The 16,305-nt window shown below is 45.3% G+C and overlaps 1 protein-coding gene across 1 annotated transcript in view; it reads right to left on the bottom strand.

The window, feature by feature from the left end:
- Positions 1–16,305, bottom strand: part of LOC144136390 (methanethiol oxidase-like) — a 90,442-nt gene that overhangs the window by 20,732 nt on the left and 53,405 nt on the right. Inside the window, exons 6-9 of the mRNA XM_077668673.1 lie at positions 11,529–11,710; positions 8,960–9,038; positions 7,443–7,564; positions 4,333–4,398 (exon numbers count right to left, since the gene is read on the bottom strand). Coding sequence (XP_077524799.1) covers positions 4,333–4,398; positions 7,443–7,564; positions 8,960–9,038; positions 11,529–11,710 — 449 coding nt within the window. The remainder of the gene's footprint in view (positions 1–4,332; positions 4,399–7,442; positions 7,565–8,959; positions 9,039–11,528; positions 11,711–16,305) is intronic.

Genomic DNA, 16,305 nt, shown 5'->3' with positions numbered 1-16,305 from the left:
CTTGTGAACTCACTAGACCGTGCGAGTGCTTCTTTACTTGTTAAAGAAATGTTTCTACAGTAAGCATCAGCACGTTCTCGATGTTCGGTTTTTTCCAGCACGACACAGAGGTGCGGGCCGGCGTGAATATCAACGATCTGAAGCATAACCATCGAGTGCATATTCATCAGGGACAGCCAACATGCATGGAACGACCATACATGCCAAGCTTCTGATGGGCGATTCTGCTGCGCAGCGCAGAGCTGTGCTGTGCAGTGAAAGCCTCTTTCGGATGATATATATATATATATATATATATATATATATATATATATATATATATATATATATATATATATATATATATATATATATATATATATATATATATATATATATATATATATATATATATATATATATATATATATATATATATATATATATATATATATGCTGCGATTTCCAACTCTCCCCATGTTCGGTTATTTTACTTTCTCTGATACGGCGTCATTTCTGTTTTTTATACTATTTCGTATTAAAATCTACCATTTTATGAGTATTTAAGCTCTTTACAGGCCGTGTGGCGTGCTTTCGGTTACCTTCTGAAAAATGGCACTTTGGAAATCTGGCGGTGGTGGTGGTGGTGGTGATGCATATATACAGGCGGAATTTGCCTTACAGTAGCCTGTCGGCAAATGCTTCGCCTGAGTCAATGAATTAAGTGGCTGCGTCTCTACTACTGGTGCATGAGGCTAGTGTCCTCTAAAAACTTCAGTAGTGATCATGACACTAATCGCCACTCAGATCGGGAGCCCTCAGGATACGCGATACGTGAGACGTCGTGCCACGGGAACCTTCAGTCGCCTCAGGTTTCCCAGGAGTGTCTCGCGCTCGGCACAAAAACGAGGGTACGCTAAAGCGAAATGATTTACGTCACCCGCGACATCACAGTGTACACACGTCATAGGTGAGGTGGTGAATCTAGTGCAGCCATACCGGCGTAAAGGCAGTGTTAGTTCGTGCGCAGTCGATACATGAGAGTTGCTCGGTCATGCGGCAGGCCTCGCCTAACTCAAGGGTGGTGAAAAGGTGGCCGAAGTGCAGAAAAGTGTTGCACCATTAGCTGCCAACCTACCAATCAACCAGCGATGTTCCATACGGTGACGGAAAATTGCCTCAGTAAGACCCAAAAATTCCCCATTTCAGACCATTTTCCCCTGCTGCAACTTGAAAACTCCATCAATTAAAAAAAAAGTGACGCAGTTTCGGTTCTTAAATTTTTCATAAACTCCGAAAAAATTGACTTATCAAATTCCGAAAAAAGAGAAAGTTCTCTGAATGAAACATCACTGAAATTAGCTAGCCCGCAGCGCTGACCAGTAAGTGACCGAAATTACTAAGTACGCGAAGAACTTCGTGAATCTGCCGTATGATGTCTACGAAGACGATTTCAACATGCACTCACCGTCTGGATAGACCATAATGAAGCTTTTACTGAGAGCTCGGAAATATTTTGCATTGCTGCTTCTGAGTTGGAGTTAGATAAGGATTAGCAAGCTGCAAAAATTCTTACTTGCTTATTGAGTGGTGCAAATGAAGTGCTGAGATTGCGCCCACCCACAAATAAATAAAGAATTTTTGCTGTTAATATTCTTAGCCTGTAAGGTTGTCGTATGCTGCGTGTACAATGAAATAAGAGCCACTGTGAAACCTCGGAGGAAAGAACGCAAAACGAAGAGCTCTTCGGCCACCGCAACCTGATGCTACTTTCTACGCTAGAACTGTCGCCCTTCCACCTTTTGCGCGGCGCGTTAACCTGATACTACACGCCCCTCTGTAGAATAAGCTGCCTCTTCTAGTCTTACGCGCAACCTTGCATGGAGCGTTGCCATGGCAACTTGGCTTGAACGGCCCGGGTACCAAGAGGAACCGAGGGGATGACGTAGGCGGCAGCAAATGGAATCCCTTTCTTAGGCCGGAGTTCGCGTGCTTTGCGCGATGTATTGTTATTTTATTCTTGTATTTCGCTAAGAATGAAGTTTATATTCTGGCGCTGCAGTGCATGCACTGCCAGCGATCCAAGTTTCCAATGCGGCACACCATGTGAGTCTTATTAAATAGCTTATCTCTATGCGTGCATTCCGAACTGTACGGACCTGTTCCTGCCTTATTAAAGGACTATAGACACCAATTTTCGCTTGCGTGTTTTCTTTTTTTAAACGATGCTCCACACGCTCCAGACGCTGTTTCGGCTTCGGTATCGTCAACCCAACAATGGCTGTGACGTGTAGTTGATGTTTAGGTCACGTGAGGCACCAAAAAGTGGGAATGTAACTGCTGATACGCTGTTTGCTGTAATTATGGCTATTGAAGCAGGCTGTTCTAAGTGTTGTAGTGAGTTAAAACTGCGCATCAGCGTTTATATTGCCGTTATTATTTTTTGTGCGTGCGTCACGTGACCTAAACATCCACTACACCTCACAGCCATCGTTCGGTTAATGAAACCGAAACAACATGGAATAAGAATTTCAGTTATAAATTCCTTAGTGGTCGTATTGTAAGCGAAAACTACGCGGTGATCCATGTGTTTTAATGGCTGAAGCATAATTTGAAAGAAGAAAACACGCAATAAAATTAGGTGTCTATGGTCCTCTAAGGACTTGGTAGGTGCTTCCGCCTGCTTATCTGCGAACCACATTCAAAATCCAGTAGCGATCCTGTTGTACCCGACATGTTCACGACGCCTTACCCACTGTGAACACATACAACTGTCGTTGTGTTATAATGCAATGAAGACAAGAGACAGTATGGGAGGCATGTCAGTGCAGTCATTGTAATGGCAACTCAGGCGACAGCACACTGCGTGTGTCGTTTAATTCATCTGCAGCAGCTACAGCCAATTTGCTCCTGTAATGAGCAGCCCACCTAGCATTTGTAAGGAACGGCCCCTTTAGGACCGCTCCACTCGCGCCCTGTACATATTTTCAACATAAGTTTTTTAATCAGTAAATCAGTTGTACTCTGTTTTTAGAATGCACGATGAACTCCATAAAACACTAACACATAGCGAATGCAGTGGCTTACCTACTATGCCTATACCACTCAAACCAGCGCGCCTTTAGCTAACGGCCATTTTTCGCGCCGTGTTCAATTCACACCATCGATGTTGACCGGCGGTGAAGCATAGGTTGGCAGATTTATACAAGCGCTCCGCTGGTGGTGCTTTCCCACTCATCCTCTTCCTGGCCTTCCTTTCCTCTTTCTGCGCTACGTCCGGACTCATGCGCTACAAACAGAACGATTCCAGGGGACCTTTATAGAGGATGTGCTTCCGCACTTCGAAAATCCGCTGTTTTATTTTTTGCGGTTTTGCGTCCAGCCTAGGCGGACGCGGTTTTCATCACTGCGTAGCTTCTGGGTTGCACTTGTGTGAAATATTATTTTCAGGCAAAAGAACTCATACGGTTGACGTCCTCCTACACTTAAGATAAAATGACAGTTTTTTTTTGCAAAAAAAAAAAAAATATTGCAACCTTCTGTTGGAGCATTTCTTTAGCTCTAAGAAAATATATTGCTATTGAATATTTGCGACTTCAGAAATGCTTCTCTGATCCTTTTTTGTCGTCGCATCGAGCGGAAAAGTGCCAGTTTTCAGATGTTTCATTTACTTTTCTTTTTCAAAAGAGCATTTTTAGAGCTTTAGGTACCTTTTTATTAAAAACTGTAAGGCGCAAGAAAGGAAATTTTTCACGAATTTCAGTCAATACATTTTACATGGCTGGAACTAGAATCAAAAGCCTAAGTCATTTTTATATAAATAAAGAAAACCTTCATGGTTGGCAGTTTTATTGCGCGAAGAAAGAAAAACACAATAAATGTACTTTTTGCGCATACCGCGTGATTTTATTCTAGTTATGTAGAATAACCGTTTCTACTTTCTTGCAAAATTTCAGGGCTCTGCATCCAGTATAAAAAAAAACACGTAATATATTTTGAAAAAGAAGACAAGAAAAGCATACTATACAAAATACATCATTTTAGTTCTGATCTCTAATGGAAGCTTCATCCATTTAGAAGTTTGCTAGCAAATTTCACACCCATAGCTTTTATTGCAACTATTGTGGAGCCAATTTTTGAAAACCATATTCGAATTCTCACCCCACCTTAAAATTGGCCCTTCTACTTCTTTCTTCCTCGAGCGGATCCTCTGAAGCCGAAAGGTACGGAGGCAGGGTCATGAAATTTCGAGTGACCACCGTTGGCTAAAGCAAACGCCTATAACGATGGTGTGGAGAAAATGCTCGCCCAAATACTTAGGGCGGCTCCAAGAAGATTCGTGTATGCGCGTACCTTCAGTTCTTCGTCATGCAGCACCTTGACAGGTCCGTTCTTGTAGATGGAGCCTCCCGTGAAAACCTGCGTAGTTAAGTGAATATTGTTTAAAGTGACAGTCGACTTAATTATTTGGCGATCGCGGTCATGTAAGTACTCATGCAAACCATCGACTAGTTCAGTTAACGTAATAGCTCCTCAAAAGCACTTTCTTTCGACTCCTGAAGACTCCAAAAGAAAGAACGAAAAAAAAGAATCAAAATTTGCAAAATCTGAACGAGCATTTCTGTGAGGAAAGTGATGTTTGTTGAACAAGTGAAAATAGGTAAACTTATTCAGGCACTTTTGTGCTCATTCAAATTCCTCTCTGATTTTCAGTGCATTAGAGAGGCACTAACTCGTACGCTGGCGTCAGGCGACGAGCAGTAAAGTTAAAACTTCACTAGAAATAGGTAACTTGATTGTAGGGTGGGGGGCAATAATGACGGGGACCTTGTTTTTAGGCAGTAATTCCCAGATCTTCAAAGTTCGCGCAGGGTGTTTAATTACCGTTGTTAATCAGAGCGGGACCTTCTATAACGAGCACTGCGCTGGATATTTAAACAGGCGCTTTTGTAAGATCACAAATCTCCACAGGACATGAATATATGAGATATAAAACATAAATATGAGACATATTACATAAATACACAAAACATAAATATATTCTCTGGATGTTGGTGCCTTCATGTGTTAGTGAACTCTGAAAACCACGTTTAAAGATAAACTATTCAGCTCGCGTTTCAAAATCAGCTACCGTCATCAGTACGCTTTTGAACAAATCTTATTCTCTTAGCCGCTTCGTGGTAAAAACCAAGAAAAAAGGTAAAGGACAAAAGCGAATATGGGCATTCGCTTCAGCCCTGTTTATCTGAGGAGCGACCTTTGGACCTTTTCTGGTTCCCAGATCGCATGTCCCTGTTGCTGGTTTTCATCTTCCCTCACTGCCTGCTGATGCAATCAGTCTAGCTCATTCATTCAAGGAACAATATGCGTCGGTGGGTATTTGCGGCCGCACCGTGGCCAGTTAAAGCAATCCATTACTAAACGCACCTTATAGTAAATTTCTTCCCGTTTCTTAGTTTCGGAGCATAAGAATGCCGGCCATACTTTGTGCTTCCAGCAAACATTCCTAGCCTCATGAGAATCCTGACTGCGTGCATGAAATGATGCAAGTATTTGCCGAAGCACGAATAAAAACTGAATGAAGAACAAAACAGTCATAAAGCTAACCCTAGAATATGAAGCACCGCAACATTCGATCGATTTCTTTCAAAAAATGGCGCGCCGGGACATTTATTCGTTGTTTATTTTCTCTAGGCGCATTTGCTAACTCGTGCAGAATGAAAACTTTCCAGGACGAGGGGAGAAGGTTCCTTCTCGGGGCCGATTTCGTGTGGTTTGTGTTTGTGTTCGCTGGAGTCTAACAAACGACGTCGCTTAGAGCGGCCTCGGCAGCCCGCGTTGCCCGTGAGCCGAGGGCAGTGCACCTGCTGAAGAGGCCCTAACGAGTGCGCCTTTTCTGCACGCGCGCCCGCGGGGAAAGAGTTTACTTTGCGTTTAACGTTAACTAACGACGCGAGAGAGAACGACCGACACCGCAAAGCGACGTTTGCCCGCGTGGGGAATTTCTGGCGTTCTTTTTCTCGGCTTGCTCAATACATCCGATCGCTTGAACTCAGCACAAGTCAAGGTCGAAGACACGAATAGAAGCGCCGGCTAGCAGGTTGCTCGGTGCCTCACATACGCAATGTACAATTCGAAGCACTTTAAAAAATGTAACACTTAAATAGCAAGCATCCCAGGATATCGCTCCCAAAGTATTACCGGAAAACATGTTTTTCTTTTTCTTTTCTACCCTGCCTCTTTTATACGAGAATCCTCTAAACCCTTTTCCAGTTCGACACAGAAGAAAAAAATTTGGTTCATGAATCTGAACTTAGTGTCTTAATATTCCCTTTAATATTGACTGCGGCTTCACAAAAAAAAAATCTTAAAGTAGCGCTTCTAAAGATCACTTAAATTACAGATGCTGCGAGCAGCTCCTGAAGATTATAAATCAGCGTCGACTAGGAAGTGAAGGCTACTTCAGTTAAACCTCAAATGACAAGAAACTTTCCACCCGACACATCGCTCTCCGCCCCTTTCCTTTTATCTGGCTCAAAACAAAACCACGGAGACTTATTATACTGCCATTAAAAGAGGTTCATTTACATTGTGTCTGAGCTGATGAATAACAGTGCTTAACGCCACTTTGCGAAAGCGCACTAACGCGTTGTTTGGTGAATGATATGGCAAGTCAAAGCAGGGGAGTAATAAGCGAGAGGGGGGGGGGGGCGCGCAATGGGGACCGAGACACCTTTTCCTCCTCAACTGCACGCCCCACAAGAAAGAACTTTTGCATAGGAAATGAACCTCAACAACATTTTTTTTTAATCAAAGGTAGATGAAGTACACAGTTCACATTTCACCCTCTTCTGCCCCTCCCTCACAACCACCCACTCTGACAGTGACCCAGTAATCTTCCCCCGAGACAAGGCGTGCTTTTTGCAAACAACTGCGTGATCTGACAGCCAATCTTGTTTACGAGAGCCAGGGGGAGTTAAATTTTTCGACGGGCGCTGTCTAGAAAAAAAAAAAGATCGCATTTTCTCCATCAAGCTCGGGCACTAAAGTCAGAGAACAAGCGAAAAATAGTTAATTGGAAGATACATTTTTGTCGCGTATTTCATGTGCGGGGTGTTGCGCATGTTTCTGCGCAGTTTATAAAACTGAAAGGTGAACGTACGAAAGTCGAGTAATACGTTTCTTCGACTTATCAGGTAATTCAGGAAATTGCGGGGATTTGTAAGGGCGGTTGCTCAAAAGTAATCTGCAAAAAGGAAATTTATTCTTAAACGCTAAAACATCCTGAAATTAACTTAAACAACCTCATGCCATGTACGCAAGAGACGCAAGAAGAGCTAACTTAGGCCAATGACGCCTCACTGTTTCGCAGGAATATCCTTCGAGCTGCAGTTTTTAAGCATAAACTTCGCCTACAGCTGACGTACAGAAAATTAGAGAAAGCGCCATATTCATTCGCTCACCTGTCCTACAAGCTTCGGATGGCTGGTGTCGGTGATGTCGTACTGCCGCACATCACCATGCACCCAACAGGCGATGTAGAGGAATCGGTCGTCCAGGGATATCAGTATATCCGTTATGATCGCTGGGGGCAGAGCGAGTAATGAAACAGACGCGTCAAAAAATGAAACAAATACCACGCTAACATCACACACATGCTCTCTCGATGCAGAGCTTCTCGTATAACCGCTGTTATCTGTGCAAAGGCTAATCAAACGCGCTATCCAAGAGGCTAATCACATTACGAGATTTTCAATGTGTGATTTTGCGCAGGCACTGAGAAATGGTTCTCCACGTTGTGCTTTTGTAAACGCCGAAGATGTTAGGCGTTAAATCAGGAATCTTTTCAACGAGCATCGTGATTAATTGTGTTAGTAGTTGTACGAGCTTATCGCCACCGACGTCGTCTTTGCCACTTCATAGGCCAAGTATCTTCTCTTTCTGCAACGCGCACTCGCACCACGCCACCACTATCAGCTTCTTGATTTGAACGGTGCCGCTAATAGAATTGTGGCTCGGCAGGCAGCACGTTACTGTCGCAGCTGACATGTCAGCAGTCCAATTACTTCATTAGCCACGGTTGTCTCCTCTGCGCTGTTACTTGACGACCGATGACAGACCACGCTTGGCCGTGACAGCCAGGACGGGGATGAAAGCTGACTGACTCAACACGCGGGCTGTCCGGGGATAAAAATTGACTTAAATTTATAACAGCCAATGGCGGCGTTTATAGGTGAGCGCAGTACCAGGAAGAAAAAAGGGTAAAGGTATGCACTTGCGCTCACACCGTAGGATATCAGTCGGAGCTGATGCCGTGTCCTGGAATCCCTCATGATTTTTTCATTACGGAAGTGAGCGACGCTGGAACGACTGGGCTAAAGTTTTTTATTAACGTTTGCAGTTCTAAACCCTTGTGTAGAGTATCTAGTTTGCTAGAATCTGGTGATACTGCGGGGCAGATACTGCCGCGTTGCACCACTACAATGCGAAGGAATATCTTATAATTGATTGTCCCGTGCACTTCAGTGACAACTGTTATCAGAAAACTGGATGGCAATGTCTTTTCTTTTATCTTCCAGGTTCCATTTGATGCCATAGAATCAGCCGCTGTTTCACATTTAGAGGAATCAGTCAAAAGCACAGCGTTCAGTACTAATATTTTTGTTCCTCAGCTTTGTCCGATAGCTCAGCCGCTTCAGCTTCAAAATGAGGAGTATTCTCGGAATAACCGACTCTGTGCAATTCCGTCTTGAGCGCTACTTTGAAGATTCGTCAGAATGTACATGACGGCTGTGGAAGCTGTGTGCAGAAATCATTGAAAGGGAACTGCTCAGTTCTGACAGCGTTCGCCCTACAGACTCGGTCGCCATAAACTGTGGCGATGAAGGAGCAGGAACACTGCCCTTTTATGACTACTGCTGGAGTGAGATTAGCTTACGAAGAAGTATAAAAGTAGTAACACTGAGCACAAGTTACTCACCAGGCATAACATCCATGGCCCAGCCTTTCACTCTCTTGGCGGGAACGGCAATCACTTTTTCAGCAGCCCAGCTTCCTTCCTTGGTTTCGGGACACGCGTTTGCCAAAAAGCAAAAGTAGCCAGAGATTACCTTCATTTTTCACGTAGTCGTTAGTACAACACGTAATCAAACACAGTGCAAAGGGCAAACTTAGAGACTCTCGACTGCTAGGCAACCAACTAGCATCAAATATGGAGTACACAATACAGCGTTTCTGAAAAAAAATTGCAATAAATGAGAGTGACTAAAGCTGGCTAATGAGTCTTTATAGAAAAGAAGGTTCGAAGTGGCATCGTAGGAACAGCTTGAATGCAGCCTCGCTACAAAATTGGGATCAGCCTTTCTTCGCTCCATGAGAGCGAGACTTTGGATCCAGTCGTCATTAATAATGAAATGTCTAACTTATTACCAGTTTCCTCAGGGGTGCCCGAAGGATCCGTCCTAGGGCCTCTTTTGTTTCTAATTTATATTAACGACCTACCTCAGAAATTAGATTGCCATATTCGGATCTTTGCCGACGATTGCGTTATTTACAAAACAGTTACTGACTCCGTTAACCAGCAATCCCTACAAGATAACCTAAATCTGGTACAAAACTGGTGCAACGACTGACTAATGACACTTAATATACACAGATGCAAGTATATATCTTTCCACCGTCGCAGTAATCCTCTCCTGTTCTCCTACTCTATCTCTAACGTTCCTATCGACCCTGTCCAATCATATAAATATCTCGGTGTTCATCTTAGTCATGACCTCACGTGGAATAGCCATATCGCGAACATTATTTCATCTTCTAACAAAACGCTTGGCTTCTTAAAGCGTCATCTCCACTCTGCCCCCCAGCATGCTAAGCTACTAGCATACAAATCACTAGTTCGATCAAAATTAGAATACGCATCGCCCATCTGGTCTCTGAAACAAGTATACCTTACTAACTCACTTGAATCAGTTCAAAATAGGGCAACTAGATTCATTCATTCGTCATACTCTTTTGATATCAGCATATCAGCTCTGAAATCGCTGTCCAATCTACCTACTCTTGCACTTCGTCGCCACATTGCTAGTTTATCCCTATTTCATAAATTCTTTTATTCCGAGCTATCACAGGAACCCTATATCTGCCCTCCCCCACCGCGCTTTTCTCTTCGCACCGGACATCAGCAGCAGGTATCTCGGCCACGAGCACACACAACAACTTTTTCTTCATCATTCTTTCCCCGGACTGCTAGCGACTGGAACGGCCTTCCCCATGAACTTGCTGCCATCACATGCCAAATTATGTTTCTTAACCAAATTACGCGTTTGCCTGCATCGCGATAATCATTTTTCTTTGTATAACTCGTTCAATTGTTGTGTACTTTTTTTCTGTTGTTAATCTATATGTGTCCCACCCCTTATGTAATACCCTCACACGATGGTCTTTAAGGAAATAAAGTGAAGTGAAGTGAAATGTAAGTCTAGAAAGGAGTCAGAAACGAAGACTTCAGCAGGCGTGATTGGGTGGTTGTCTAGATTTTGCGAAGAATGTGCGTTTGGATAACGCCAAGTAGTGGATGGGTAAACGGCGCTCTTCAATAAAATGATTCTCTCTCGACAACCACAAGTTCGGTGCATGACAACCTTAGTACATCTGAATGCCGCCATTTAGATTGTCCTATGAAAGGGATCCCAAGAGCAGTTAACGCGTCTCTTGTGCGCCATTGTCCTCGGCAAGCTGTGCTGAAATCATGCGGTTGAAAGTGCAATGAACCGCCAAAACTGAGAAAAAAAGACATTAAGAAAAGTCAGAGAGATTGTGGTATGCTTCATCATAGTATAGTATGTTTAGGGCTACAGGAGAGTGAACACTGGCGCCTGGTATTCGGCTCGCCAGTTACTAGCAACGTATAAGCAGGTGTTTTGGGTAAAAACACTGAACAAAAGAATAACTAAAGGATTTCATCAACATTACGCCAAAAATTAACGACGGTGTTACAGCACAGATTGACGAGGACATGAGACAGGGACAGCGCAGTGTTCCTGGATAGCACTAGGACGCAAGCATTTTCTTCTTTTAATTTTGTGTGCCCGCTTCTGTAAAATTCAGTTGCAATTTAGCACTGCGGGCTTTCCGTGCCTCATCTTCTCTTCAGTCATCGCCGTAACACTCCCGCGAACATGTGCAAACAACTAGGCCAAGAATCAGCTCCGTTGAATTACAAATTAAGTTTGGCGCTCTTGTGCCAGTCCATCACTGCAACCCTATTACTTTGACCTTGATCCTTTTGCTGTGTCTAGTCTATATCGTGTGTGTAGATTCTGCCGTTTTATGGGAGTAATTACGCCGAGGGATTCCTCTAAGTTTTGGACTAAATGCTGTCAAGCCAACATGAGGGGATGTCGTATGCGTATTGAACAAACCTCCCTTATTGCTGCAGCCTCGAAGGTCGCCGTTATCATCAGATTTTTTTTTCCTTGCGTAACGAAGACTGTGTTGTGCTACCTAGCACAATTACAATACCCGGGAAGTTCCCGGGTGCTGCGCACCTTTGTCTTGAAGAATCGATACACGGTGCCTCCCAAGGCGCAGCCCACAAAGCCTTCCGAGGCATCGGGATTGTGGAGGAAGCGAACTTCGAGCGGCATCGCACCTTCGGGACCGAGGTCGATCGTCTGCAGTTTACGGCGGTACGTCCAATCCCACACCACCAGGCTGGTGCCGTACAGTCCTGAGGAAGGGAACCCAGAGCCCGAAGATAGAAACATCGAAATTGAAGTTTCGGAAACCTGCTGTTCCTCGCACATAAACACTACGCTTACTGCGGTCATTACTAAAACGTTGCGACACTGAAGCTTGTAATCCAATTTCGAGCATAATATTCTCAAGCGCAGCAGGTTTCGCGCCGAACAACGTAAAAAAAAACTTTTTTGTAGTAGTAGTAGTTATGAACAACTCGCTAGTTTGTGTTTGGTCCGCCTTGTGTCGCGCGGCTCTGGAGTTTCAAATTTTGAAAAAAAAAAATATCACAGAAAACAGCAACCACGTTCCTTTGCTGGAAGTTAATCGTATAACCGTAATTATCTGATTCTAACCTGCACATTTTTTTTACACGAAAATGGAAGCTCGAAACGGCATGCGCATTACAGTCGGACACAAATCGGAAACTACGCTACAGCATCTCCTGCGCCATCACCATAAAAAATGGCGGTTAAGCTTTCCTTCGTTGGCATGGCTTGCAGCGCAAGGGTTGGCATCTTAGAGGACTTAGGCCCAACTGCGCGTATCGCCACTTGCAAGTCAAGTTTTTTTTTAATGACAATTTTAAATTAAAGCGCCGAGAAGCGAGTAGTACGCGCACCGTGCCGGTGCTTACTCGGAGCTCGATGTCTAAAAAGATCACAAAATACTATGAAAATCGACTCCACAAAGTAAACACATTTCCACAGTGCACTATTTACTCGGTTAGATGGCGCCGACGGTCGCTTTCTCAGACGAGCGGTAGGCAGGGCGAAAGAAAACCCAGGGTTACGGAGTTTATGTAAGCCCAGGAGCGTGCCTCGAGCCGGAATTAGAAACTACACGACCGCTTGTCGTTCGGTTTGCTGCTTACCGGGATACTCAAGCGGGCCAGACTACTGAGCGCCTTCTGCTTCCTTTGAACGAACTTTTAGACAGCGAAAAGGCTACTTTGCTTAATGTAAACACGAGGTCATAAACGGATGCCTCAGATTGGAAGAGACGTAACCAAATTCTACGCCGAAACTTGCGACAAAACGCGAGCTTAGCCTATCGCTCAAACGTGAGCCACACGTTAAGATAAACAAGGACTTCCTATAGCTTTGTGCTCCAACACAACAGTGTACAATTAGTGAATGAATTTAATACCCGGGCAACACAGCCACTCCGCAAACAAAGACTATGCGTGTCCCAATTCGCCTTGCAAATGGAAAGAAAGAATTCTACACGGGGAGTGTGCGTCATAACGTAACGGAACTCTAAGGGCGCCCACAACGACGTCGTATTTGCACAAACTAACAATTCCCGCGGCTGAGTAAATGTTCGTACTTCCCTAACGTTGTAGTAAAGATTTCTTAGAATGTTTGTGGAGGAGTCGTGATGAGGGTAGTGGTAATAAAATATGCCCTACTCTGAGTCGGCAGAGACGTTTTTTAATGAGACATGCACAGACTTTATCACTTAAATGAAGCGTCGCCTTGCGCGAATTTCCTAGTAAATGTGCTGCGCGAGCTACACAGCGATTTCTCGAATGTCTCGTAAGCCGATAACGTAGGGCCGCCGATAATCCGATGACGCCTCATGAACGGAGAGCAGCGACATGTCCCTACGAAAGGCGGTACGCAAAGCAAGGAGTGGCAGTTGCACTTTTGCGATCTAGCCGCCGCGGTGTCTCAGTGGTTATGGCGCTCGCTGCTGACCCGAAAGACGCGGGTTCGGTCCCAGCCGCGGCGGTCGAATTTCGATGGAGGCAAAATTCTAGATGCCAATTTACTGCGCAATGTCAGTGCCCGTTAAAGAACCCCAGGTGGTCGAAATTTCCGGAGCCCTTCACTACGGCGTTCCTCATAGCCTGAGTCGCTTTGGGATGTTCATCATCAGCCCTACTACACCCACTGCAGGGCAAAGGCCTCTCCCATATCTCTCCAATTAACCCTATCCTTTGCCAGCTGTATCCACCCTTTGCCTGCAAACTTCTTAATCTCATCCGCCCACCTAACCTTCTGCCGCCCCCTGCTACGCTTACTTTCTCTTGGAACCCACTCCGTTACCCTTAAAGACCAGCGGTTATCTTGCCTTCGCATTACATGCCCTGCCCAAGCCCATTTCTTTCTCTTGATTTCGACCAGGATGTCATTAACCCGTGTTTGTTCCCTCACCCACTCTGCCCGCTTCCGATCTCTTAACGTTACACCTATCATTTTTCTTTCCATGGCTCGCTGCGTTGTCCTTAAGCTGAACTCTTTTCGTTAGCCTCCACGTTTCTGCCCCGTAGGTGAGTACCGGTAAGATTATGCTGTTGTACACTTTCCTCTTGAGGGAAATTGGTAAACTGCCACTCATGATCTGCGAGAATTTGCCATATGCGCTCCACCCCATTCTTATCCTTCTAGTTATCTCCCTCTCATGATCCGGATCAGCTGTCACTACCTGCCCTAAGTAGACGTATTCCGGCACAATTTCTAGGCTCTCGCTGCCAATTGTGAACTGTGAAACAAACAACAACAGTTTGGGATGTTAAACCCTCCTAAATCACAACCAAAATATATGTGTATACAGATATAAATATACATGACATCGTATTGATGGTGTGTGGTGTGGGACAGTCGCAGGCTTTAGGGAGATAACAGTGACTTTTTTACTAAACCATGAGAATCGTACGGCTGCTACTCCACCTTACTTCAGTAGCACCACCAGCCCTACGTAAGCCCGGCGTGGCAAAAGAAGGTTTAGCGGCACTCCCGATTCGGGAGCCCTGCTTTCGAAAGCGTGAGCCAGAGCTCAATTTACTGGGCTTGGCACGTACCCTAGCGCACAAAGAAGCGCGCCCAAGCACAATCGGCGCAGTGGAATGAGAACAGAGTGCAATCCTGTAAGACGAGGGCTCGCATCCCCGGGCTGTACAGCTCTCGTAATGGAGACGGGCTGCCGCAGGCTCTAGCCGAGAAGTTCGTGGGGCTGAGGTTGCAAAAGGAACAATGACTGCGCTCAGTAATCGAGATAAAAGCAAGGAAAGTTGCCGGCCACGAAGAGGACCTCTTTATTTTCGCTGAGGCCCGCTAAACTGACTCGAGCACGAAATCAGTTTGTTCAAGAAATAGGCAGCGAGTAAGCTTATGCCGCGCCTCTCTATTGCGGGGCGCCGTCGAGGCCGTTGCTTGCGCCATCTGGTATCGTCCACGTCTTTATTCAAACGCGGAAGACCTCGTCTTCCTTACTAACTCGATGAATTTAGGTTACTTTGGAGAAGCTGCGTTTTCGAGAGCTATTGCGGATCGATGCAAAATAAAGCGGAAACGAGGAAAGCTGAGGAAAATGAAGGAGACAGAAAGGCGCAAAGTGGAAGGAAAAAAAAGCGGGATTGAAGGAAGTGAGGGTGGAGGAGGGCGACGCAGGCGCGAGCGCCTTGATTTATAGCCGCTCCATTCGGAGTGGTCCCTAGGGCCCCAGGCTCCGCTCCCCAAATCGAGCTCGTCGCCTCGCTAGTTTTGCGCAGTTCTCGCAGTGCCATGGAGCGCGAACCGAACCGCCGTCTTTCTACGCGACGCAATGTAGTTCCCAGCTGGCTTCATAATTAGGTAGTTAAGCACGTATGATAGCATCGCTTGAACTTTTATGCAGAGTCGCAGGGTGAAATGCTTGCACACTACGTTTACCGCTTCCAGACAGCATAGTACACAAATGACCGACGTAATGAGAGCACCCTGGTAGGAGAGTAACATTTCGTAAGGTTCTTTAGGACATTCTTGTGCGTTCCTACCGCAATGTCTGTTTGGCATACATAGAGAAAGCCTGCCGGTGCATGCGCAAAAAAGTCTTTGGAACATGTAAATGATGAAAAAGAGCAGTTGTTTGGCAGTCTCAGCTTGCACCTATCAATTGAACGCTGTGCTTTGCATTTCCTTGCGCAACCTGCACAGTGCACTCCCCATTATCAGTCCCCATCTCTAAGCAGCGAGAAAATTCAGGTTTTTCTTGTTCTCCGTGCTACTCAAACATCTGCGTGCAATTGCACGTGAATGGTAGATTATTTCGTATTTTTTTAAGTGCTTCGGAGAAGGCACGCACTCTTTGGAAGCCTATACTGTGCAAAAAAGTAGAAGCTAACTGATATAAATGTACTGGAGGTAGCGGTGACGTAGTAAAGAAATCGATTGCTTTCCAGCGCACTCCTCACTTGGCTGGACGTTCCGCTATCGTGCATGGAACTCAACAAACCGAGGTTTAGAAGCCGGTGGTGATGGTACTCTCGCTCTCTGTTCTGCTTCCCACGAAATAAACGCCCAGTTCTCGCGGTTAGCAGGAAGTCGCACGCGTCGCAGAATTCTGTTGCAAGGACAGTCGTGTTGGTGTGCCGCTCTGCGCGACAGTGTGTCCGCACTGAAGGCCGGGCGTGTTTCATTCAACGCGTCGGCGCCATTCATCCAGCGGGGAATTCCGACTTCTAGGGCACCCGGGTCAAGGCCGGCGACGAACATGAGAGCAGGGCAGCGCTACAAAACAAAAAAAATACATAAGTATGGTAACGGCTGCGCGTGGGCCCCTCTTCCGGAGCTGAATTAATCTTGAGCCAGTGATGGGAACTTG

This window comes from Amblyomma americanum, chromosome 6 (genome assembly GCF_052857255.1).
Source record: "Amblyomma americanum isolate KBUSLIRL-KWMA chromosome 6, ASM5285725v1, whole genome shotgun sequence".
NCBI lineage: Eukaryota > Metazoa > Arthropoda > Arachnida > Ixodida > Ixodidae > Amblyomma > Amblyomma americanum.
The sequence above is the reverse complement of the archived record's forward strand: the minus strand, read 5'-3'. Positions and strand labels throughout refer to the sequence as shown.